A 27348-nucleotide genomic window follows, 5' to 3' on the forward strand; every position below is an offset into this window, starting at 1 on the left:
TTTAGAGGCATAATCTGGAAACGCACGTACACACACATACACACAGAGTGGGAGACTGTTATGAAAACAATATGGCAGCCATGTCACTGGCACAGGGGTGACATCTTTCCTAAGGTGCATTTGCATTGGCTTTATCACTTATGCAATAAAATGCAAATTCTTCGCGACAAAGTTGTTGTGGAGGAAACATTAATATTACTAAATGAACACACAAACACAAAGAAAGGAAAATATTCCCTTTTTTTAAGGCTGGTTTTTATTTAATTGGCTTATAAAGCATTTGTGTCATATACTTGTACACTCTGTGAATGACTGCATCTTCACATTAAGTATTCTAAGTAAACAATTTAAATGCTTGTGTATGAATGCCAGTGTCTCCTTGCGTATATTTACAGTCACTAAAGGTAGTTCTCCGAAGCACAAAGTCCAACCCATCCTTCACTCCCATATTTACACCCAGTCATGCCTACATTGGATAGATCATGAACCATACATTGTTGTCCAATTTCCTCCTAGAGGTGTCTGATTTCAAGACTGTCAGCTTGTTAGTTTGTGTGTGTGGAGTCAAGGAGACACTAAGCAAGATGCGTCTAAGGGAGGTTTGCTCCTTTAAACTAGAGGTGCTGAAAAATGTATTCATATTCGCCTTGACTACTTTTTCCCTTTTTTTATGGAGCAGCTCAAAGAATATGTGCTACAACACTGATCACACGCCAGAGGCAGGTGCTTTACTTACCAGTGACCTGGGAGAATTACTGACATGTTCAGCCATAATCCGAGGGGATGTGGAAGGACTCAATGACGAGGACCTCGGCAGACTTCTGAAGAAGAGAAAACGCGCACCTTTGCCAGAGTCTTTCTATCTCAGTTCAACAAAGGATTGCAGTGCTTATATCAAAGACAGGGGATTTCTAACCGTAGCTCTCAGTGAAGAAGAGAGGGACTTTCCTATTGCCTATTCCATGGTGATCCATGAGAAGATCGAGATGTTTGAGAGGCTACTCAGAGCTGTGTACACACCACAGAATGTGTACTGTGTGCATGTGGACAAGAAGTCTCCAGAAAATTTCACGAAGGCTGTGGAAGCCATTGTTTCTTGTTTTCCAAATGTGTTTGTGGCAAGCAAACTGGAGAGGGTTGTTTATGCCTCTTGGTCTCGAGTCCAAGCTGACCTGAACTGCATGAATGATCTGATGGACTCGACTGTTGAGTGGAAGTACCTTATCAATACCTGTGGAACTGACTTCCCCATCAAAACCAACACAGAGATGGTTCGAACACTAAATATGCTAAATGGACGGAACAGCTTAGAGTCTGAGGCAACTCCTGGGCACAAGAAAGCTCGCTGGGAGTACCACCATAATGTCACTGAGTCTGATGTCATTCGGACTGGCATTAGGAAGAGCCCCCCTCCCATCAGTACCCCAATGTTCTCTGGAAATGCTTACTTTGTGCTGTCGAGAGAGTTTGTGGAGCACTTGTTTAAAAGCCCAGAGGCTAAAGCTTTGATGAAGTGGGAGAAGGACACATACAGTCCAGATGAGCACCTTTGGGCATCTCTTCAGCGCATGCCAGGTATGCCAGGGTCCAGTCCTCCCAACAACAAATACGACATGACGGACATGAACTCCATAGCCCGTCTGGTGAAGTGGGTTTATCATGAAGGAAATGTAAGGAGGGGGGCATCTTATCCCCCATGCAATGGAGGATACAGAAGAGCAGTGTGTGTGTATGGTGTCGGTGATCTCAACTGGATTCTCAGGCATCAGCATCTTTTTGCCAACAAATTTGACCCAGAGGTCGATGAAATTGCACTTAAGTGCCTGGAACATTACTTGCGCTATAAAACTTTAACCGGTCAATCACTTCAGTTTGCTGAAAAATCTCACATAATGAAAAGGTACCTACCTTAAAGTTTTACCAGAATTATTTATGTGAATTTATTAGGGCTGCATGATGTGGTGAAAAAGTGATATTGCGATTATTGTGGACAATATTGCGATATGCAATATAGAGTAATAAACAAATGGTATTGTAACCTCATATTTTATGGCTTTGGGTTAATTAAGATAAACAAATTAATGTAGAACTTATTGTTATTTTTAGGTGGCCAATACCATTAAATTTAACTTGGCTAATTTTAGACATGTAAGGCCATACTTAACTACAGAGGCAGCCAAACTTTTTATGCATGCCATGATCTTTTCTCACATCTCGTACTGTTACACAAGCTGGTCAAAAGCAAGTACAACAACTCTGAAATCATCAATAGAGACCCTCTACAAGCAGACCTTAAAAACTCTAGCCCAGAAACTAGAGATACCATTGCCATGAAACAGCTATCACCATTGCCACATAACAACAAAGTATAACTTATTCAAATTTGACAGTTTCTTACAGTTTTCGGATGCCTGTCTCATTTTTTAAATATTACATGGGCTGGCACCTCCACCATTGAATGAATTTATAAAGCTGAAGGATGGCAATGGCTGGGCAACTAGGGCAGCCACCAGGGGAGACTGTGTTATACAGTATAGACACAGTACGTTTGGACGGACAGTCTTCTGAGTACGCGCCTCTAAATACTGGAATACCCTCCCTATTGATGTAAGAGAGTGCGCCAGTTTTTCAGTGTTCAAAAACCAACTTTAGAAATGGATACAAAATAACCATAATTAGGCCACTGCATTACTCACACCGTAACTTCCTTTTATGTCTAACACCTTGTATGTCTGTCTGGTTTTTACAATGTGTTATCTTAACTGCACTGTTTTGTCAAACTGTTGTTTACCTTGTATGTCTGTCTGGTTTTTACAATTTGTTATCTTAACTGCACTTTTATGTCAAACTGTTGTTTATCTTTTTTTTATTATTATTTCTTTCTGTCTCTCCCTGTCATGTCCTGCCACTGGACAACGGATGAAAACTAGCTAACCTAGCTAATTCCGGTGCATTTACATTTTTTTGGAAATGTTTATTAATGTACACTGTCCATTTTCAAATAAACGCATAAATAAAAACATTTTGTTTTCATGCACCAATACCAGTTACCTAGTCTGCTGGGTCATGAGATATTGGTTTCCAGGGGGATGTACCCAGGGGTAAGGTTTACTTTTGGGGAGAAGAGATGTGGATTGGAAGTGTGCTGTTTTGCTCTGCTGCGTTCGGTGAATAAAGTAAACTCCAAACAATACAATTAGTGAAACAATACGCACAAGCATTCAGACACTGATACAGAGGTATGAGCTTATATAGGCTACACATTTTGCGATTTACACCTGGGAAATTACACTAGGGCATTTATAAATGCATTCATAAATACAACACACAGACTCTTATTCGCTAACTGAAAGGGGATGTTAGAGACAAACAGCCTTCTAAAGAAACAAGAAACAAATAATGTTTCATAAGAAGCTGATGTGTATGGATAAAACGTGCTTAAAACCCCTGAGTGAAGCTGGCCCCCCGTGTCATTCAAAATAGCACTGCTGTTCGTTTGTGCCGTAGAAACGATCGTTTGTGCTATTAAGGGTTTTGAGTTATTCAAAATAAGATTTTCTGGCCTGTGACGTCACTAAGCCCCCCGTCCACGTCAAAATCTCATCAAAATAGTCTCAATCGCTTGTGCTATGTTTGTGCTCTTAAAGATATACTGTATTTGTGCTATTATGGTTTTAAAGTTATAGGCTAACCGTTTTATTTTTCACACGCGTAACGTCACCAGCACCCACCCCCGTCCACGTCCAAATCTCACCAAAATGATCTCAATTGTTTGTGCTGGTTTGTGCTGGTTTGAGCTGTTAGAAGAAACATTCGTGCTATTATGGATTTTATGCTTCAAATTCAAAAGGCCAGAAACAGTATGAGGCTGTAAAATGAGCCTGATCGTGCATCAACATGAAGAATGTAAAGGAGGCCAGTCTCTTGCCATAGTGTTCCTTATTAGCCACATTGTTGGAATATCAGCTGTCAGTAGCAAGGTCATGAGATGACACACAAACAAGGGGCTGCACCGAGTGTGTACTCACCCAGAGCAGCAGCCAACCACTGTACCACTTGGAGTTACCCGAGTGAGGGAATCAAACTGATGTAGCTGGAATCTATCTTTCCACCATAAATCAAAGGGATGTAACTGGAATCTATTGTACTACCACAAAATACTTTCATTGCTATTTCAGAATATTTCAGGAGTCAGGAAACGAGCAGGAAAAATCACTGCAGACCCCTCACACCCCGGACACAAACTCGCCTCGCCGTCTCACTACTAAACAGCCTACTGTTGCACAGCTACTGTATATAGCCATTCCGCCTTGTATAAGAAGAATATATATGTATAAGACCGTTGTATATACTTTCTTAAACTTCTTAGACCGTTGCACTGTTGCACTGTTTGTTTTGTATTGTATTGTGTTGTACTTGTAATGTATATTTTGTGTAAGCACGCTGAGAGTCACTTTACCAAGTCAAATTCCTTGTTTGTGCAAACGTACTTGGCCAATAAAACCTGATTCTGATTCTGATTCTGATCTGATTCTGATTTCAACTAGCCCAAGGTTGACAGGCAAAGTAGAGGAAACTATATTTTTGCCACTTGTCACTCACACCACACTGCAATTTTGACCAGCATTGAAAGGCTTTTTTTGTATTTGCAAGAGCTTCTTGTGAGGCAGTGTTTGAATAATTAAAATTCAACCTCATGATGACATTCACACATCATGTTTGCGTGTGTGCGTGTGTGTGTGAGAGAGAGACTGTGTGTGAGACACTTTGTGCATACATGATGTGTATAGACAGTACTGTGCAATAATGTGTTACACTGCTTTTGTTTGCGTGTCCATGTGAAAATATGTGATTCACCCCAACATATATACACATGAACTAATACACTAAATCTACCCTACCATGACCCCTTGACCCTTACCGCTCTCCGTCATTGCCTGCCCGTGAGTCTGCTCCTGGCCCACAGAGTGCTTCTGATAGAGCCATTCCAGTATCACACACAGCCATAGTGATGCCTTCTGATAGAGCCATTCCAGTATCACACACAGCCATAGTGATGCCTTCTGATAGAGCCATTCCAGTATCACACACAGCCATAGTGATGCCTTCTGATAGAGCCATTCCAGTATCACAAACAGCCATAGTGATGCCGGGCCAGGAGTGAGGCAGGCCTAACCTGATAAACTGCACTAACAGGTCGGGTTGCCAAGCGAGCAGGTGACGTGACGGTCCTCAGGGGAAGAGTGACACACAATACACAGATGACACTCTCATAACCATACTCACTCCCTGCCATACAATACAATATAACCATACAATACTCCAGCCATACAATACAATATAACCATACAATACTCCAGCCACAGAAGCTCTCATGCAAATACTCCCCCTACACACACACACACACACACACACACACACACACACACACACACATGTAAACACACACACACACACACACACACACATGTAAACACATGCACACACACAATGTATAATTTGTCATGGAACAAAGAGTACAAAAGAGAAAGATTAACCTTTTATCCGTCACAGCACTCTAACACTATCTAATCTCTGTTGACGTTGTTTTGGGAAGACAGTGCACTTACAGTAACAGGCCGTGTGGGCCTTACGCTCCTTATGGCTGGCCGTGTTCTTCGAGCAGATTAGCAAAGTTGACTCCGTATCACATGAGGTCATTTACATCTGCAGCACATGTACATATTTCATATGCAGTGGCTACTGGGTCACTGTGAAATCTGTACCTATGCAGACACTGAAAACACTATCGAATTGATACACCATTTCACCAATGTGATCGTAAGAAAAAAGAGTAATTATGAACCTTTCATTAACTGACAGACTACTATGTTACAAGCGTATGGTCCAATGCATTGTCCAATGGTTTTGTCAAAGAACATTATTTTTTTGGACAGGTCTATCATGTGATTCCATGTGGTTGTGCTTACTATTTGTGGAATTGTGGATGTGTTATCAGTGATTTTAAATTTGTTTTATGATCCTTTAGCGTGATTACCTGGACTGTAACACCCACAAGTCTGATGAAGAAGAAGATGAGATGCGCGGAGACCTGGTAAGTTCTGACAGCAGTTAGTGCTGAGCTGCTCAGATCACATGATCAATACTGAAAGGACCACACTCTTCAGAACATGTATCCAGGCACAAGTATATACAGTCATGGACAAAAATATTGGCACCCCTGCACTTCTGTCAGATAATGTACCACTTCTCCCAGAAAATTGTTGCAATTACAAATGTTTTGGTATTCACATGTTGATTTCTATTTTTTGCATTGGAACAACTCAAAAAGCAGACAAGAAAAGCCAAATTTGACATGATTCCACACAAATCTCCAAAAGTGGGCCGGACAAAATTATTGGCACCCTTTCAAAATTGCAAGAAATAATTGTAATTCAAGCATGTAATGCTCCTTTAATTTGTATTTAAACTCACCTGTGGCAAGTCACAGATGCTGGTAACATATAAATCACATTTGCAACCAGTTAAAATGGAGCAAAGTTGACTCAACCTTTGTGTTGTGGGTCTGTGTATACCACACTGAGCATGGACAAAAGAAAGAAGAGCAAAGAATTGTCTGGGGGTTTGAGAACCAAAATTGTAGAAAAGCATGGACAATCTCAAGGCTACAAGTCCATCGTCGGAGATCTTAATGTTCCTGTGTCCACTGTGCGCAGTGTCATCAAGAAGTTTACAGCCCATGGCATATTCACTAACCTCCCTGGATGTGTAAGGAAGAGAAAAATTGATGACAGAATGCAACAAAGGATTGTTCGAAAGGTGGATAAAAAACCTAGAACAACTCCAAAACAAATTCAAGCTGCCCTGCAGACACAGGGTACAACAGTGTCAGCTCGCACTATCCGTCGCCTTTTGAATGAAATGGGATGCTATGGTAGGAGACCTAGGAGGTCCCCACTGCTGACACAGAGACATAAAAAAGCCAGACTGGAGTTTGCCAAAACCTTCCTGGGGAAGCCAAAATCATTCTGGGAGAACGTCCTGTGGACAGATGAGACCAAAGTAGAGCAGAGTAGAGACAAAACACTGGATAGTTCTGAAGTGGCCGAGATGAGTCCAGATCTTAATCCCATAGCACACCTGTGGCATGATCTCAAAACAGCAGTTGAGAGAAGGTACCCTTCAAATGTGAGAGACCTGGAGCAGTTGGAAAAAGAAGAGTGGTCCAAAATGCCAGTAGAGAGTTGTAAGACACTCATTCATGGTTACAGGAAGCGATTGATTTGAGTAATTTTTTTTGAGGGTGCCAATAATTTTGTCCAGTCCATTTTAGGAGTTTTTTGTGGAATCAAGTCAGATTTGGCATTTTTTCTCAGATTTTTTGTGTTGTTCCAATGCAAACAAAAGAAATACACATGTGAATACCAAAGCATTTGTCATTGCAACAATTTTCTAGGAGAAAATGTGCATTATCTAAAGGAAGTGCAGGGGTGCCAATATTTTTGTCCATGACTGTACTTAGTATGGTACCTAGCAACATTGTATAAAGTGTTTTGTTTATTTATTTTGCCTGTTTGTTTATTTATTGTTCCTTTGTATTCTGTACCCTCAATAAGGGCATTGATGTAAAAGAGCTCTGTGCTCAGTCAATTTCCATGAATAAACAATGATTGATGATGATGATGATGATGAAATATTCATGATTCTCTAATATAATCTTATTCTTTAGACCTTCAAGATCCTATATGCCTGGAGACTGTTCAGGGCAGGACGCTTTACTGAGGCCTTGCGGTACGTGGAGGCCATTGCAACGGTCCTCTTAGCCACTTCAGACCTATCCCGGCTATGACCAGACTCCTGGAGGTAGGCATTTCAGTGATTCCATAGACTCTGTCATGCTGAGAAGCTCTAAGGTTAGTGTACTTCAGTAGAGCCAATTACTTTGGAGTTTTCACTGTTCAAATTGGTCAGTGAAAAAACAAAGAAAAATAAATCTGCCATGAAGGTTTGTTTAAGTGACCAAACATGACCAAAGCATTGAGTGATTGTGCTTTTCCTTTTCCTTTGTTCGTCTCTGGTCTTTTTAGGTTTAAATGTGACTTCATGATGTGATTTTTGTTTTGGTTACAGCGGTTTTGGATTCGCTGCTTCAGCTGGTGTGGCAGAGCACAGGAGTAGATCAGCTCCTCTCCATCCAGGAACATTTTGATCCTCATTTGATCCTCATTTGATCAGTGACAGTTAATTAACCTATTTTTAATAAACAACAACTTTGCATTCCATGAAAGGCTAAACATTTCTTTCACAATAAGGTTATATATTATGATGAGAAGCTATTCCTGAAAACCACCAAAGAATCCTAAAAGATGGTTTGAAGTTGAACAGACCTTCAGCTTTTGTAACAGCTTTTGTTCTGTATTGCAATACAATGAATTGGTGTTGAGATTAAAATATGAGTTCTCATTTGACGGAAAATTTCACCTAGCTAAAGTATTTACGAATCTCTGTCTTAGTTGTTTGTTTTCATTTTATTTTCCAAAAATAAGTTAACTAGTCTAAATGTGTCCATGTAGTTAAGCATTCTACTGAGTTTATTGTTTTAACATGCAGTGTAAGTACGAAATGGGATATAAAAATACTCTTCTAACTCATCAGACTGGTACGTGTTGGTCCAGGTTCAGAAGGCCAGTAACAGATAAACATGGTTGAGAAGGTTACTTTTAGATGTAATAGGTTACAGACTACTAGTTAACTTGTTAAAAACAAAATATGTAATGTAACTATAACTTCATCAAAGTAATATAACTTGTTACATTATTGGCAAATAATAGGTGGTGCAAATTCAGACAAGAGAACCAATCAAAAACAACACTCAAAATTGTATTTGCACTCAAATGAATGGAGCCTGTCTAGACTGTGAAAAGATGCAAAGCAACATATTTACTGAAAAGTAAGTATTCAGATAACCCCTTTGTAATCAACATTTTGATTAGTAACTTTAAATTACAAAAAAAAAATTCTCCGTTTTATTTTGTAAATAACGCTTAATTAGTTACACAACTCGGTTACCCCCCAACCCTGCTGATAAAACATGTCTCAACAAAGTGAACAAAGATCACCCTCTAATGGTCAACTTAAAGTGTGGCACGCACTGAGACTCTGCAAGAGCATACACCCAGAGATGTTAAATGCTGCAAAATGTGGTGCATGCGCAGTGAGCATGTCAGTGGGTTGACAACGGTTGGGGAAACAATGTTCAGGCCGTTTATGTTCGATTTAAAATGTGGATTTGTGTGATGTACTTTTAATGTCTGTTTGACCATCCTATGTGGTCATGGATCTCTCCCCATTCATTTAGTTTGGAGCCTGATCTTGTTTGGCCGAAATAGCTGCCCAGAGGCGTTGCCAAGATGGCTGCAGAGTGAAGAGACTTGCCTGTAAGGACTTTGATACGACAGTGGTACAGTGGTAGAGAAGTCGTTTAGAAATCAGAAGGTTGCTAGTTCGATTCCCTGTCGAAGTGTCCTTGAGCAAGATACTGAACCCCCTAATTGCTCCTGATGTGCAGTGTGCCATCAGTGTAAATGTAAAATGTGTATACATTGTAAGTCGCACATATGTAAGTCGCTTTGGATAAAAGCGTCTGCTAAATGTAAATGTAAATGTGATACACCATATCAGCACCCATCTATCTGAATTTCCTCATTCAGGTCTTATTTGCCCTCTTGGCCATTGTGTTCCTTTGATGAACAACGCTTTATTTTTGCCATCACTGCAAATGCATCACTTGAATGAGATTCTATGTAACCCAGGTCCCGAAGGGTTAATATCATGAGTGCCAGCCAATTATAAGTGTTTTTTTTAAGTTAATTGAAGTGGATGGAGAGCAAACAAGGTCAAGATCTCTTGACGCCTGGATTCCTGGATGGATTATTTTAGGTCGATGAGCTGCAAGTCATATTCCCTTCCTGATACCACAGTAGGATAAATCAAACCTAGTACTGTAGAATATGTATATGCCTTAAAAACTTAAACTTGAATAAAATAATCGAGACTTAGACTGGAGAAATTGCAATACTGATGAGACTTTATTAAAGTGTAACAAAGCTGAGGTGGTCCCGGGAGCATCTAACCAGACTAAAGTAACTCTCTTGGCACCAACCTTTATACAGATAGTAAGCTCATCCCATTTCTCAACGGTGTTGGCAATTTATCATGAAGGCCAAAAGGCATTGGGCATTTGGCTACTGTTGTCTTCTGGCCCTATTCTAGTCATATGATTCCTTTTATATCGGCTCTTGCCTTCAGAGAGAATGAGACGAAAGGGAAAACTAAAATAGACTCAAGCCGGAGCACATACGATAATCACTTTTTAATGGTGGGGAGACTTGATGGCTTCTTCACCTAATGCATTCAAGGATTAGGTCCTTGATTCTGTATCAACTTAAAGGAATGTTATTAGCTGATACTGACTGGCGATAATTGTTAAATAAAATGAATACTAACAGGTGATAATGGTTAGATACAATTTCTTTAACATTTTCCCCCTTCGAGGATCCTTAAGCCTCGTTCCCTTTATCCCCTTTGCAAATAGAACTGTATTGAATTAATTGATATGGTATTCCTCAAGCATGCAGAATTAATTAAATATTCAATGTGCCATTTGTCAGATCCTAATGAAAAGATGATAATAAAATGAATGAAGATCATTGCCAATTCTTTTCTTCCAGGAAGCTTCTCCTTTGTCTTTGGTGTTTCAGTTAATCTGAGTCTCGTACTAGCTATTGTGCCCCCAGCCATCTACCTTATTCTGTGCTACATGCTGAGCTCCAACACTCAGATCACCGTTGCCGCCATTATGAGCATATTCTATGCCTTCCTGATGACAGCGAGCATTTTTTCAATCATTGGTAATCATGAATTATCTTAGAACACACACACACATATAATCATGGTAGTGTACTTCCTCTCTCTTTACAGATTTACACACGCACACGCACACGCACACGCACACGCACACGCACACGCACACGCAAACGCACACGCACACACACACACACACACACACACACACACACACACACAAACACACACACACACACATATTACACACATACAGTACATGTTTTTTTTTGCCAATTGGAAGACAGTTTAGCAAAGACAGCACAAGATGAGCACCTTATTGTCATGGGGACGCTTTGCATCAACCTTAATAAGCCTTATCATTCAGTAGTGGGTGATAGCCATCATATAAATGCACTGGTAAACACATTAAATGCACTGCAAAATAAACTTTGTGATAGAGTTGTATGATCACTCTTGTGTGATTAGCAGCACAATCAAAACGGACTCATTCAGTTTGGGTGTTGTTTCCTACTGTATCAGTTAGTTACCCAGTGTTTTGGTGCCGTACACAAAGGTCAAAGGTCCACTGATAGGATAGGACAAATCTGTGTGGAATTTGATGTGACTCACTTGCAGGAAACAATTCAAGCAATTCATTTTTTAAAGACCAAACGACTTTTACAAAGATCCATAGGGCATTTCAGTTGGTTAATCCTACTTTTAGCTTTAAGCCTCCTTCTTACTTTTCCTTAAATTACGCAAAACATTGCATCAAATCATAACATGCATTTCAACTATCGTTCACATTTACATCCCCTTTTTGATCAGACAATGGTCACTGTTGTCAACCATTCTCTTTAAACATCTGAAACGTTCTTGAAAGGTCCTTTCAGTGTCAACTAGAAATTATAAACACACAACCTTTCACCTTGGCTCTTCTCTGGATTGAATGCCATGTCACATTTCCTTATTGGACCTCATAACTCAAGACTGAATCTTCATTTCCCACCACCTCAGTAAAACACCACAGTATTCTCAAGTAACACACCTCTTCCTTCACGTATGTCCTATATAAACTGGTGATAAAGGCTAATCAAAAGGGTGTTCCAGAGTTTGATCCTTGTACCCATTTATGAGTGAGGCAGTAAATGCAAAGGAGGGCAGAAGTTCCAGCGATAAATCCCCAGCTGAGATTTAAGTCCACACTTACAGTAAACAAGTTTATTTGTCGCTTGTTTTGCGGACTGTGCCTGTGTTCACCGACATGGAGGAACTTCGGCACAGGGGACACAAGAGGGAGGGAAGACACAGGTAGGAACATGTCTTTTTGATTCTGTATAATTCCCACTCATATTTCAAGTTACACCTGTGAAATGTTCCAAGGAACATGAGTCAAGTTTTTGAATTCATGTGGCCTTGGGACCAAAGTTAGAGGCAGGCTGTGAGGGCACATATATATGTGTAATGGTTAATGGAAATAATGTTTAATATATGTTCTATGGAGTGTAAAAGGGGACAACTGGTATATTTTATCCAATCAAATGTAATCAAGTTTCAGACTCTTGACACACTGTAGCTGGGCTCGCAGTTACAGTCATTACAGTGCCAAGTGATCACGATGTGAATATGGTATTGTCTCTAGAAAAACAGCGAAGTAGTGAAAGTTTAACCTGAGGAGTCAATTATCTAAAACATATATTTGTGTGTGGATGAGTTTTGTATTCTTAGTTTGGAGAATCACATTTAAAAACTGAAGTAGTTAGAGTGACTTACTCTAACTAACTTAAAAACAAATACAAATTTTCACAGAGACTTAAACAAGAGTGTTATGACAAATATAAAACAATGGTATCACTGAAAGTATGTTTCATTCACTCTAATTTGACATACAGTACATTTTCAGATTTACTTTTGTTAGCTCATCGTGGTTATGTGAAATTGATGAGGGTATGATATAAAGAGTCTTGTCAGTTTTTAATAAAATCGCCCAATTTAAAGTGCCACAAAATCAACAGAACTCACAACACAGAAAACAACGCAGAGATACAGTTGATTTTGTTGTTGTTGCTCCCGGTTAGGGTTCCCGGAGGTTCACTAAATGTACTGGTCAAAGGGCCTCATTTTTGACAATCAGATTTGATTTTAGATTATTTAATTCCAACAATGTGTGAATTCTGATTACGATATTTTTGATAGTAGCAAAACAAAGCTAAACAAAGACCATAAACACAGTAAAACCTTTCACCAAATCATTTTCCGAACAGATATTTTAATATATTATTATTGGATTATTACACACCAGCCTCATTCAGAGTCCGGAAAACATTAGAATTAGTACCAGAAAATATTTCCGGTTGGAACTGGAACTGGCCAGTCATTTTCTTGCATTATGGGGGACGGACTACTGTCACCTGATTTTTCTTATACTTGTATCTTCGGCCTTCGACAATTGTAACTATCAAAAGACGGAATGGTTGAAGATTTAACAATTATTGTCCTGAACATCTGAGAACATATATGTCACGCCCGTCCTCTGTGCAGGGACACGTGGGATCCCTTCCAACTGAATCCCATCGGTGCTGAGAAGGAGCAGAAGAGAACATGTTTCAAGTTGGGGCAGCACCTAGTGGCCATCATTGTGGGCCTTTTGGTCCTGACAACGGCAGTCTTGAGCAAGGTAAACAGTGAATGATACATGGTTAGAGAAATGTTGTTACATTATGTTGCTGCATAGATTATTCACCAATGGGTGTTGTGATTATAATTAACAAACAGTTACTGTCTCACTGGCAAAAGATTATAAAGCACAACATACAGTGAAATTAATTCTTCATAGAGGTGTGGCAAGAAGTGTTATCTGAATCTGCCTGATCAAACACTGTCAGCAGACACAGTGATGACACTGGGATGATTTATTGTTTTGATATTGTTTACCATCTCCATGGTGACATATTAAATGGGGAAAAAACATTATGGCATTATGGCCTTTGCACCCAGGCGGCAGCCATTTCAATTCTCATTGATAACTCTGCCCAGAGAAGGCCTGTCACTCAGAATCATTACAGGGTTATTCTGTTTCATCAGGAATTTAGAACAATTTAATTAAATTAAATTAAATTAAATAGATTTTTTGTTATGAGAATATGCAAAACATTTTTTTTAATGGGGAGGAATACCCCAATACTTTCCTATCTACCAAGACAATCTTGTATATTCCAAGGTAGCCAGTGATGTAGTTATATTATTTAAAGCATCAGTAATGAGCCTTTGGTTTACAACTAGTTTGCTAACTACATAAAAGGCATGCAGAAAACTTGCAAACACCAACAACAGCACAGTTGGCACTGATAAAAGCTTGCTAGCATGCTAACTGCTGTCTTTTGGCGATGTAGTTCTGTGAAAGCTTTAGTTACATTTACATTTTCTTACACTCTGTGGTCCATTCGACAGTGCATAGCACAGGGGGCTAGTGGGAACAACAGGTGTGTTTATCTGTCTTTCACATGACCAATCAGGACACCTTCAAAATGAACTTGAAGCTGATAACAAATACCTTACAAAGTGGTAAATTCCTGCATTGTGTTACTTGTTTGACAAGGGAAATGGCATAGTGGCTTTAAACCACATGGCTCTGCACACTCCATAGTAGTGCCTTGGTCGGTACCCTCTAACACTTTCAGTGGTCAGTTGATATGCGAGCTGAGTTGTTGGTCAGTTTAATTTCAATTGTTTCTTGATTTGAAATTTCAGGGGTCTCTACTGATTCTGTGCACATTGACAAGTCCGTCTGCAAACGGAAAGGACCAAGAAAAACAGTATTACATGCTCTTACTTATGGTCTGTTTGGTGGTGCCAAACTTTCTGGTCTTCCTGAAGTCACTTTGGAAATGCGCCTTCAAGAGTTTTGTCACTCCAAACATGAAGACAATGGGGATTGTAAGTAACATGGCCTTTCTGTAGAAAATTACAACTCAGATCTATATGTGATAGAATAAGTCATATATGTGCATATAGAATATGCAAGCATCCGCATTTCATTTTCACACATGGCTAGGCAACAAACTACATTTTGTGATAGTGTCTCTTCATTTTAGATGGGTATGTTTGTACGTATGTGTGAGTTTTTGTCTGTGTACTCATATGGATGTTTCTGTCTGCGTGTGTGTGTGTGTGTGTGTGTGTGTGTGTGTGTGTGTGTTTAATTTTCCAGATTTGTCTGATAGAGAGCTTAGCGGCCTTTGGGACAGCCGTGCTGGTGCTGATCGTGATGCCCCAGTTTGACATCCTCACCAACCTATTCATCTCGGGCGGCGTGACCTCCGTCTCCTCCCTGCTGCAGATCATCTTCCGCCTCCAAAAGGAGAAGTGGAAAATCATCTTCCCCATATGTTCGCTGTTCCTCGTCTTGACCGGCTACGCACTCCTAGGCGTGGACTACTACGTCCGTGTCACCTCCTATGTGTCAGAACAAAAAGACAGCTGCTACTATTATGTTGTTATTGGCATATTCGCGTCTATCCTGGTGTCACTGAACTGGTGGGAGAATCCATTTCAAGCCAGGAAAATTCTCGAAGAAGATCCCAGAAAACGAATGCTCAAAGAGTTAGAGGGCTTCAGAGACTTTGTGTTTGTTATCTCCAGCCTGTTGAGGATCGTAGTCATCGGGGGAGTGTGGGCCTTGTACTACAGTTTCATAGCAGCAGAAACGATTGTGTGGGAAGACTTCTCTAATCTCCCCAGTGAGATGTTAAACCAGGGCCTCAGTCTTTTTGCCCTGCAAGCCATTTGCTCAGCTCTCTGCCACTGGTTCGGAGTGGTGGCGTGCAAGATCCATGCTGTGAAATGGAGCTTCGCCCTTCCTGTTTCCCTCACCGGACCTGTCACCCTTATTCTCGGCCTCATCATCTTTGTGGCCCGAGCCGAAACACTAGACGTTGGCGCTGTTTCTGGGTTCACAGAATTTTGTACACTCCTGACAAAACAGGTGGTCGAAGGACAAAATAAAACTGAAGTGCTGTTTGAAGTGTCCAAGAGTATTTGCCGGACCTCCCTGAATAACCACTATGAAACCTGGCCATTTGGCATGCTTGCTCTGGAAGGGGTGTGTATGTGGCTTGGACTGCTCACAGCAACACAACATGTCTGGAAAATCAAGGTCCAGAGGATTGAAAGAACCTCACAGTTATTCATTCGTCGCCTGTACGAATCGGCCTTCATAGACCAGTCTTTGCTGCTTAACACCAAAATGAAGGTTATGCGAGCAAGGTTCCAGGAGAGGTGAGAGCTTAGATAGGTAGTATATGGTATATACTAATATATGAGTGCATTCCTATTTTTTTTTTCCTGTCAAAGGCTGATATGTCCATTTCACATTTCCACCCATCTGCATTTTCAGTAAGGACGAAATTGAGAACTGCGTGATTTACCTCTGTGCAACTATGTGGCATGAAACCTATGATGAAATGCTCAAGATTCTCACGTCAAAGTTCAGGTAGGATAATTACTTTCTTGGTTTTCTGCCCAGAAACCAGACCTCAGTAAGCACACCACTGATCTGTGACAGCTAACTAATCAATGTTTCTTGTAGGTTGGACAGATACAGAGGAGACCCAAAGGAGGAACATAACGACTGCTTTGACTTTGAGTGTCACATATTCGTTGATGACGCCTTTATGACAGACGAGGACACAGGGAAAAGATTAGTCAATGACTATGTAAATGATCTCATCCATGTTGTCATGGAAGTGTACAGGTAAAACCTGATTACAACAAATAATTGTTTGTTTATTTTATGTGCCAAAAGTGACACTGAAACTGCCTTTCAAAATCTAGTGAAAGATATTTCTTGTCACCTTCAGGGTATTTACCAACAAAGAACCAGACGAAGTGTCAATTATTGAAACTCCCTATGGTGGGCGACTGGTTTTTGTCATGCCAGAGGGAAACATGTTGTATGTTCACCTCAAAGATAAAAATCTGATCCGCAACAAAAAAAGATGGTCACAGGTCAGATTCCACAATCATTTACTAGCTGATTTAAGTCCTTATATTTATATAAATAGATGATTAATAATATTTCATACAAATTTGTCTTTATTGCATTTAATGACAAGATTATATTATGTTTGTCTGTAATTTTACTTTCTCCCACCCTCCAGATAATGTATCTTTACTATCTTCTTGGATGGAAGGGCTACATTTCGAAAAACCCACCAAAGATAATAGTAGGATACTTGTTTTGACATTCTTATTACCTTGAAAATGTAAATCATGAGAGCCAATCAGAAACTTTTCACACACATGCACACACATTTGAAATGAATGACAATCAAAATGAGTTATACATTATTAGAGGTGAACTGAACATTCTGCCAACCTCGATATACCTTGTATCAATTTGTTGCTCTAGTTCTATGTTTTTTATTTACCTTCTTTGAAAAGAAATTGGGCATAAAGTGTAACAGGAGGACTTTTATCCCAACAGAGACAGAATAATATCTGCCGCGCCAGTCTCATCTCGTTGGATGGGGAAAGCTACCACCTGCCAAATATTGACAATGACAGTAAAAGGAGGCACATCACCGACAACAACACATTCATCTTGGCACTGGACGGAGATACTGACTTCCAACCCGAAGCCATGGTCTTGCTGGTTGATCGTCTCAGAATGTATGACAGTGTTGGTGCTGCCTGTGGGAGAATTCATCCAACTGGAATGGGTGAGACGCCACGCTTGTCCAGAATGTACTGTATGTATGTACCATCCATCTTGTTTCCCTGCCAGTGATACGTGGCAGCTGTGGTTGCACTGATGTAAAAACTAAAAACTAAGAACATGCCCAACTTTTGCAGGTCCAATGGTGTGGTATCAGAAGTTTGAATATGCAGTCGGTCACTGGCTTCAGAAGACTGCAGAACACGTCTTTGGATCAGTCCTTTGTAGTCCTGGGTGCTTCAGTTTATTCAGGGGATCTGCACTGATGGATGACAATGTTCTAAAAAGATACACCACCAAAGCAACCAGAGCTTCAGAGTATGTCCAATATGACCAAGGTAATTTCTACTATTAGATTATCTTGTAGGTGTTCCACTAATGCAAGAAAACACTACGTATTTGAACATCCATTACATAACTGTGAACGGAAACATTTACATGTAGTCAGGAGGCACACATAGAAAACTCTCTGGTAAAAAGAATGCTTAAGTTTTAGCTCTAGAGTCAGATAGCTGAAGGGAGGAAAACCACAAATGAAAGAGGTTATAACTTGAATCAGAGGATGATCTACAGACCGACTCAAAGCTCAGCTTGCTCTCTGCAGGTGAGGACCGCTGGCTGTGCACTCTGCTGCTGCAGCAGGGCTGGCGGGTGGAGTACAACGCTGCGTCGGACGCCTACACCAACTCCCCTGAGGAGTTCAAGGAGTTCTACAACCAGAGGCGGCGCTGGGGGCCCTCTACGCTGGCCAACACCTTGGACCTGCTCCACAGCGGAAGGGAGACGGTGAAGAAGAACGCCTCCATCTCGATGATCTATATCTTCTACCAGATTTTCACAGTGGGCGCCTCCATCCTCGGGCCGGCCTCTGTCACTTTGATGGTAGCAGGTGGGTGCATGTAGGAGTGTACATGTCGGATGGCAAGCTGCAGGTCAACAAGTTAAGGCAGTAGAGAGTTTTACGAGAGATTGAAATTTAGATTTCAGGGGGCACATGATATCTAGCTAAACTCATGGGTGTGTAAGATCCAAGATACAGAGAACACAAATCTCTAAGACAGTGATCTAACAAAATAGTTTAATGAAGACATCGTAGGCACGATGTATTGCATGTTTATTACTTACACACACAGTATAACCCTTGCTCAACATGCACCCCCACACCCCAGCAATTTAGAACCACTTTCAATGCGCCCGCCATAAAAATAATGCCTTATCTGATCTGATGTGAAGGTCCATTCCATTGCAGGCGATCTTAGACTGAGCACAGATGTCATGCTTATGACTTCTGTCCTTATAAGGCCTTACAGATGCTATCTGAATGCTGTTTGTTATATTATTGTGCTATAAAATAATGTCCCCGTCATGGATTCAATCAAAGCACGCTATTGTTCTGATTGATTATCTTGTGGATGGAGAACATCTTGATTGCCTCTTCAGATGGGTCGATATTTTAGTTGGGGTGAATAAACAGCTATAAAATATTGAACATAACTTTTCTTTTTCTTCAAAGGTGCTTTCCAGTTTGTGCTTCAAATCCCAGGTACCGAGGCTATCGCCATAGCATCCATACCCCCATTCGTCTACATGATCATTTGCTTCGTGGCCAAACCAAACTTCCAGATCACAGTTGCGGCAATTCTAAGTGTTCTGTATGCCTTCCTGATGACAGCATCGTTCTTCTCTATCATTGGTACGTATAACGACGCAACCACATCTGCAATTGAAGTCTGGATGCTGTGTGCTGGACATGGCTCATTTTGTTAGAGCTCTGTTTCTTACTGTGGTGCATATTTATGCCATTCATTTTATTTTCTGGATCTAAAAAAGTCAAAGTCAAATGTATTTATAAATCACATTTAAAAACAACTCACGTTGACCAAAGTGCTGTACAATTAAATCACAATAAAATAGAAAGGAAAATAGAAAACAGAAGCAAAACAATTAGATCACAATCAAATAGAAAATCAAATAGAAAAACAGAGGCAAAACCATCTCATCATCTGATTTAATCCAATACTAATAAAGTGCATGGTAAGAAATGAGCATCTGATTTAGTCCAATACTAAATGCATAGTAAGAAATGAGCAAGGCATGCAGATGAATAACAAACTTTGTCCAGTTTCTTGTGTTGTGCTGCTACTGTTTTATTTATTGCTGTAAGATAATCATTTATTCAACAATGTATTCTATTCAACTAATTTCCTTACATATTTAAAAAAGTTGTATTTCCTTTTTTATCATTTTATTTAGTTTTGTGTAAATGCTCTATTTTGTTTTGATCCGTTTTATTCCATTGTCAGCAAACTCTTAGTCTACTCAACTAACCACCACCACTAGTTCTACTGCCACTGTTGGTGTTATTTAAATGGATGCTCTCCATAATTTCCAGGTGATATGGTGAAACAGGGAACATTCATCACCCCGACTGGTCTTTTCCTGGTGTCCATGGCCATCATGTATCTGGTCACGGCTATTCTCCACCCTCAGGAGTTCACCATGATCATCTACGGGCTCATGTACTTCATCTGCATACCCAGCGGCTACCTGCTACTCACCATCTACTCCCTGGTGAACATGCACATCGTGTCCTGGGGCACCCGCGAGTCCAGCAAGGCCAAGGAGACGACAAAAACAAAAGGCACGCTGTGCGATCGCACCTGCAAGCTGTGCTGTTGGGACATGCACTGCCAGGTGACTCAGGATACGGAGAGCCTGGTCCTTCAGCAGATGCAGCAAGCCGTGGCGCTTAGAACAAATCTGGCTGGACAAGTGAACGACACAGCGAGCAGGCCACAAAACGACAACCTGTTCGAAACAGAGCTGAAAATGATAAGCAGTAGCGGAGTTGGGGAAGACCTGAGCGATTTGGAATCTGAAAAAAGGTATTCACTCACTTTACTTTGAACTGGTGACGTGTGAATGACTACATACTGTGGATTTTCTGAACCATGGCTAAGTAGTGATCTTTACTGCATTGTTTTTACCCTGGTTTTCGATATGTGAATGAGACATCTGATCTTCTGTTCACTTTTTAGTGAGAGTATAAGTAGCACTACAAGGAAACATTCCCCTTATGAAGATGAATATGATGATGATGAAGACAAAGATGATCCGATTTTGGATGACCAAGAAGATTTCGTGGCTGCACCTGAAAGTGGTATGAAGTTAAACTCTTCACCCATTTATTTCACACTTACTTCTCCTAACTTTAATTTCCCTATTTGAAAAAGGAGGCCTACAAGTTGTGCATCATTGATCCTTTTCATATTAACTTTGATTTTCTAACATCTTCCAAAAGTATCCATTTCATCTTCTGTCCCTTTCCTTCAATCTTAGACTGGATTGGCCCTGTGAAGATAGAGTTCTTGAAGAAGCTGACCTATGCCAACCTGAAGAGGAACCTGCAGGAGCAGATCCGCTACACCTTGCGGAACAAGAACCAGGATGACGTGTGCGAGGACCTGGTGATGAACCTCACAGATGTGGTGAACACCGAACTGAATAGCAAGGTGGGCCCAGAGGATGTGCTAACAGAGAGTCAGTTGGAGGAGCTGCAGTACGCCCTGAATGAGGGGGCAAGAAGGATCCTGAAGACTAACCGTATGGAAAGGCTGGACAAGAGGGTAAAACGAGCCATCGAAAAAACTCTTCTTGCACCCCAGGTTGTGGCACTGCCCGAGGTTTGTCAGTTGTTTTTCTCTGGACATTTACAATTAAGTTGTGGTCTGTATGTAGACTATCCTATACCCTATTCAAGTTCTCAACCCCATCTTTTGGCAAACAATTGGGGATGTCTTGCTTGAGGCTCTTGGCCAACTGTGTAAGACCTTGGCGTTACTACCATACACTATGTTTCACAAGAAATGTAACGTACTACTTACAATTACTGACATCAAACTTTGTGTTGTTTTGTCATGGTTATAATATGAACATGTGTTTTCTAGGATGAGAAAGATTTCTGGGTCAAACTGCTTGAGAGGTATCTGGCCCCCATTGTTGATGACAAAGCACATCTGGAGGAGGTGACTCGAGAATTGAAGTCTCTGCGTAACAAGGTTCGCAAAAAGTAATAATATTCTCAGATTAGGACAATGTACGTTCACATCATCCATTATATTCACACTTTCATTCCACCCCTCAAGGCAGTGTTTCTGTATTTTATGCTGAACCTTTTGTGGATCGTCGCAACGTTCTTCCTGCAAGCCATCGGCAGTGAAGTCATAAGCATAAAGATCCCGAAGCTTGATCCCAGGAACAACTCACCAACAGGAGAATACATGTTAGTGGAGCCCCTCAGTCTGATGTTCCTGCTGTCCTTTGCCGTTCTTCTGCTGGTTCAGTTCCTTGCCATGCTTTATCACCGGTATGTGTTTGAAATACTGTATGGTCCCACTGTACACTGTGTCCTTATTACATTTGATTTATGTCACTTATATGAAATACTACATAATAACACCCTAACCTCATGTGAGCTACACTGTAACATGAATATAAAAAATATACTTGTACTTTGTACTTTTAAAATATTTAGCAGAGCCTATTGTATTTAATAGTTTATATTAATTTGTTTTAACAAAGACTGTGTTGATATCAGCAAGATTAAAATAATAGTTGCTGATCTTTATTTACCAAATAAGTATTTTAATACCTTTTGACCTTATCAATTTATAATTTCTATGAGATGCTGTGATTGTAATTGGATGTTCTCCTTCTTTACAGGGTGTACACGCTTATCCATGTGGTCTCCTACCGAAGTAGCGAGAAAGATTACAAAGTGAAGGATGACGTAAGTAATGTTTCCTTTCCACTTCATCAGAACAAGACAAAAAAGCCGTCAGCAAAGATTACAATGTCATGATACATTTGGTTCATTCTTATATTGGCCAAATCTGAGTCAAGACACCTGCCCAGTGAATCTGTTTACACTGCAAACACCAATATCAAAAGATTTTCCTACAAAGCCCTCATGAGTAACATATGGGTTTATTAGTTATACGGACCAATAATGTTGCTCTATTACATACATATTCTGGAGTAACTTATGTTTCACTGTCTACTTTGAATGCAGGAGGAGGAAGAAGAGGAGCTGACTCTGGAAAACCAAATTGCACTCTCCAGTGATGACTTTTTTAATGAATTGTAATGAGATGTTGCACGAACATTGCTTTGTTTACTCATTTTAACACTTGTAACATACATTTTATTCTATGTGTTGCACCTTAAGAAGAGACTGAGATGAGAAGTAATTTAATTCTGATGGTATCGCTTTAAATGTATTGCTTATTTAGTGTACTGTACTTTAATATAAGGAAAATGAATGGCATCAATATCCTGATGGACACCATCCTAATCTTGACATATTTATTTTTAAGATGTTGTTTGTATTTGTGTTTAGTTTTTTTTTTTTTACCTGATATATATAAGTCATGAATGACCTTTTTAGGAGTTCAGACAATGATCGTTGCAGGTGTATATGTATCTGCAATAGCTTCTAAAACATTTACAGCCTGGGGACTTGGTTGGGCGCTTTACTTATTTACACATACAAATAAAAGCATAAAACCTCTACCTGGTTGACTTGCATAATGGCACAAGACACTTACCCTTTCATTACTTACACGCACTACTTCCCGTACGGGTGCTGTAAATCTGAGTTAGGCCTCTTCTTAGGAAGCCTTTAGTTTTTATAGTAGTCAAAGTTTACTTTTGTTGTAACATTTACTGGAAAGACTACAAGTGTGGAGTTTATATTGTGAAAAGAATTAGTAGCTAAGATAAGCGTATCAAAGCATTTATCAGTAAAAGCAATATGATGTCTGCTTAACAGAATAACTGTAATCAATATGAAGACACACACGCCTTTCCTTTTTGATACAGTGTTTATTGTGTCTGTTCATAGACTGCCACATTATCATTTAGAATAATTACTCCAAATTAAAATAAGATTTTTACAAGAATGTACTGTGTGTATTTATTATGATGGGAGACCCTTTTTAAAAACAGTAATGTGTTTGTAACAGTTGTTTAAAAGTTGTTACACGAAGCATATGTACATTCCACACATTTCATAATTTGTGCGTAATACTTGGGACAAAAAACAAATCAATTAACCCAAAATTGATTCAAGGAGTTAGGGCTTCCCCTAGACAGCTGCTAACTATGGAACAGATGTGACCTTCTAGCAGTGATCCTCACCACAGCTGACCACACAGCCGATGTCTAGGAGGATTAGTTCATCATTAAATAACTGCTACTACATGATCAGAATAAAACTGAGTCAAAGCCCACTGCCGTGAACCCTCTGTGCAATGCGAGTTCCTCTTCAGTTCATTATTTGGCCAACTTCTTTTCCATGCTGTGGGGGAGGGAGAGAGAGAAACACAAGAACGGGAGGGAAGTTATGAGTGACAAAGACAGAGACGCATATTATCTTAAGATGCAGAAATGCTATTATACATGTTAATAGGCATTTTGCTCATTCCCACTAGGTCACACTGTCGACTAGATTGTTGTCCTAAAATGAATAGAGCTACTCATACTTTTAACTTCACAGAAGGACGCGTGAGAACTTAATACTGTTTATTCTGTAATTGGTCTGAGCACAGCAACGATAACAGATTTAGATATATAAGCCAACAGACTTCTCAGAAATGTCCACATGCGATGACGATTCCACATAGAGATCTGAAAACCTTACATTGTTGGCCTATTATAATATGAATTGGTCATCAGGAATAATCTACATCTTTCTGCAAAGGTCCGATTAACATGACGATGACTGAATAGGTGAACGCTGAAGGTTACGGTTTTATCTCATCCAACACACCTTCACATTCCTTCCAGCCTGTATTTTCCTTCCTGACCTGACTGTAATAAACAACTGTACCTTGCTGATTTGACAAGTCATTGAGATCATAAAACTCTGTTGTTGCTCTCTGTCACGCACACAAAATAAAATAAAATGTACTGAATTCACCACGTCATTCACCAGGAACCCCTACTATTGTCTTCATAATGCCATAAAAGGGTCAGTCAGTAAACCTGAGCATGTTTGAACCAGTGATCCGAAATGAGCAGGTGCCTGCGGACACCGGTAATTATGAGTTAAACTCAAATATTTGTGAGGATATTCGGCTAATTTGCGGATGGGTCCATTCAAATAAAATTTTAACAAATTAGTCAAATGTGACTTTAAGACTAATATCAATTTTAAGTAATAATAAGTTACTAAAACATCGTTGGCTGAATGAACCAATCGCGAAAAGATACAGCACAGGCATAAGTGGATATGGAGACGGCGCGGGAAAAGCTAAGTTTGGAAGAGTACAAAGGCACACAACGAAAAAAAGTGAAGTGTGTAAAGTATTTGGGGACGTTGTGAGTGAAATATTTGGTGACGTTGTGGGCGTATATGACGGCAGTATTGCTGCCATGGAACGTAATGATAAGTAGCACAGTAAAACATATTGCTGAGATTGTCACATGCAAGTTTGGGTCGCTTGTGTGTGGACCCGTGTATCACTGGTGTGAACATGCAAGGATATGGACAAGCTATTTCTGCTCTACTTGGATCAGCACAGTGTGGTGCACCTCTTCTCGATTACAGCATGCCCCAAATGACACGCTACGAGTTCAAGAGCAAACCTACGGAGCATCTTAGTTTGACATCCTGCTTTCAATACTGCAGGTTTAAAGCCTGGGACTAGGACTACCAACCCACACACTGAGGTGCAGACTTCATAAGCTATTCTTTTCAAACTCATATTTTACAGGTGTACAAGAGTAAAGAAAACAAAAACTAACATGCAACATCCCAAACTATCTACTCTGAAAAAAGTAATGTGCAACACTTACCTATACTATCTAATCTGATGGTGATACAAAAGCAGAGGACTTGACATTTGCAGATAACATACGGGTGCTATCACAGGGACCTTAGGGCATCACAAACAAGAACTGACAAGTCTTTCAGTTTACTGATGTTGCCCTGTTTCTTTTGTTCTGTGCTGCCTTGCCTTGCTTAATCATTCCTTTCATTCAAAACTCTGTTGTAGGTAAATGACAACCTGGAACAATCTCTTGAATGGATCACACTAGTATTCATAAATGTTCAGAACTTATTCAAGGAATTGCTGAAACTTGCTGTACTGTGACATGTCATGCACAAGGTCATTTCTACAGGGTCTGTTCCTGCAGTTTTCAACAACGTCCAAAGGTCACAGACCTTGTTGTGACTAAATGCTACTAAACCATGGCTCCACAGCACAGAGAGCCATTATTATAAAGTCGTGCACTTTAATTATCCCAAATGTATTTAAAGGGCAGTGTGGAAAACTCACTTGTACTTGATAAGCCGTCCTCCTTGTATCAGTTGACATGTCTCGTTGGTTAAGTGACAGGCAAACAGTAGCCAGTTCCTTGGCTGAACTTTGTAAGCAAACCTCATGAAGAGGAGGGAATAGCACGTCAGAGCTGAAACACACACAAAAAGGTGCTCACTAATCAGAAAACTTGGAGTAGCAACTTGGTTTAGATCAGTCTTTCTTCCTTCTAAAAACACACAAATACGTGTCATCAGTAACGTTACATCTTGCAAAGCCATGGTCTGCGTGTTTTTGTTACTTAAAATCTCAAACGATGGGGAAAGAAGACTCAAAAATATGATTTACCAAACGTCATCCTCCCGCTGATAATCTCAGGACTTTTCTTCATGTCGGCCATAGCAGCGATGGGTAGACCCCAGTTAGCCACTGGCCCCCAGAAATGCTGCATCACAGGAAGGAACGTAAACAAACAAACAGGTGCATCTACACTGGAAAGCAAAAACACTATCCAAAATTCAAGCAGAAACTTTAGCTGGCCAAGATACCCTATTCAAACCAAAGTAACACAAACCCACTAATGTAAGTTAGAGAATTAGTGTTGAATGAGTGTCTACTTACCGTGCTTTGGTGATAGAGGTTTGCAGAGAGGGATGCAGACACATTGGAAAAGAAAGACTGAAATTAGCCAGTGATCATATATATATAAAAAAACACAGATCTGAAACACCTGTATCTCATACGCTTGGTAAAGGTTTGTGACACGTTTAGGGCAAGGCTTAATAGGCTTTGATGGGTCAGTGACATTCTAGCAAGCTTAGTTAGCCAGCCAGCTTCCTACTGTAGCATAAGATAGCATTTTGTCCTTCAAATATGGGCAGTGAGGTTAACCTCATGCAATGTTGTTGCGCTATCTCAGCGTAACGTTAGATACAGGCGAAAAACAGCCATCAGTGACGAGAATATACAGAGGATAACCTTCCGTAACACCCAAAATAACGAGCTTTTAGAGAAAATCCGCATATATTACTGAGGTCAAGTTAGCTAGCTACCATAGCCGACTTTTTGGCAAAGCAAGCTATCACCTTGACTGAGACAAAAATATTTTACCTCATCAAATACTCTCTCATCTCCTTGCTCTTCAGGTGATCAACGGCTTTACGTGCTAAAACTCCAGCCATCGTGATTATAGATATAACGTTACTCTAGATATTTACAATAAACAGAACAACACTATGTTCTATGAGCTATGACTAGATGCACCGAGATCACTGAAGTATCCTAGCCTGCTAGTAGTTCCTCATGACACTACAGATGACGTGAGTAAGTCCTAAAGACGCACATGCGCAGAACGCAGCGAATAAAACATGATAAAAAGAAACAGTATTTGATAGGGTTTTTTTCAGTCGTTCACATTTAGATAGAAATCAATGAAACCATGAGTAATTCTGATAACTGTCACAC

The 27348-nt window shown here is 40.1% G+C and overlaps 3 protein-coding genes across 3 annotated transcripts; 2 read left to right on the forward strand and 1 right to left on the reverse strand.

Annotated features, from left to right (window-relative positions):
• Nucleotides 1–215: 215 nt before the first annotated feature.
• LOC105911526 (beta-1,3-galactosyl-O-glycosyl-glycoprotein beta-1,6-N-acetylglucosaminyltransferase 3-like) lies at nucleotides 216–3348 on the forward strand. Its single transcript, XM_031579155.2, has one exon. It carries the CDS (start codon nucleotides 483–485, stop codon nucleotides 1911–1913), a length of 1431 nt encoding a protein of 476 aa, XP_031435015.1. The 5' UTR covers nucleotides 216–482; the 3' UTR covers nucleotides 1914–3348.
• An 8641-nt stretch (nucleotides 3349–11989) lies between these two features.
• On the forward strand, nucleotides 11990–23520 carry chs1 (chitin synthase 1). The gene is made up of 19 exons (XM_031579353.2): nucleotides 11990–12156; nucleotides 13387–13522; nucleotides 14596–14781; nucleotides 15056–16122; nucleotides 16241–16336; nucleotides 16433–16597; nucleotides 16704–16851; nucleotides 17004–17069; nucleotides 17330–17564; nucleotides 17698–17898; nucleotides 18165–18449; nucleotides 19074–19253; nucleotides 19953–20445; nucleotides 20599–20720; nucleotides 20900–21243; nucleotides 21508–21618; nucleotides 21706–21926; nucleotides 22283–22349; nucleotides 22632–23520. The coding sequence occupies exons 1-19, from the start codon at nucleotides 12110–12112 to the stop codon at nucleotides 22704–22706; spliced, it is 4245 nt and encodes a 1414-aa protein (XP_031435213.1). The 5' UTR covers nucleotides 11990–12109; the 3' UTR covers nucleotides 22707–23520.
• Nucleotides 23424–27206, reverse strand: mpc1 (mitochondrial pyruvate carrier 1). Its single transcript, XM_012840382.3, has 5 exons — nucleotides 26995–27206; nucleotides 26506–26509; nucleotides 26233–26329; nucleotides 25903–26035; nucleotides 23424–23918 (listed from the first exon to the last, which is right to left on the reverse strand). The coding sequence occupies exons 1-5, from the start codon at nucleotides 27063–27065 to the stop codon at nucleotides 23894–23896; spliced, it is 330 nt and encodes a 109-aa protein (XP_012695836.1). The 5' UTR covers nucleotides 27066–27206; the 3' UTR covers nucleotides 23424–23893.
• Between the last annotated feature and the right edge of the window lie 142 nt (nucleotides 27207–27348).

The sequence above is a fragment of the Clupea harengus genome, chromosome 13, assembly GCF_900700415.2.
Source record: "Clupea harengus chromosome 13, Ch_v2.0.2, whole genome shotgun sequence".
Classification (NCBI taxonomy): domain Eukaryota; kingdom Metazoa; phylum Chordata; class Actinopteri; order Clupeiformes; family Clupeidae; genus Clupea; species Clupea harengus.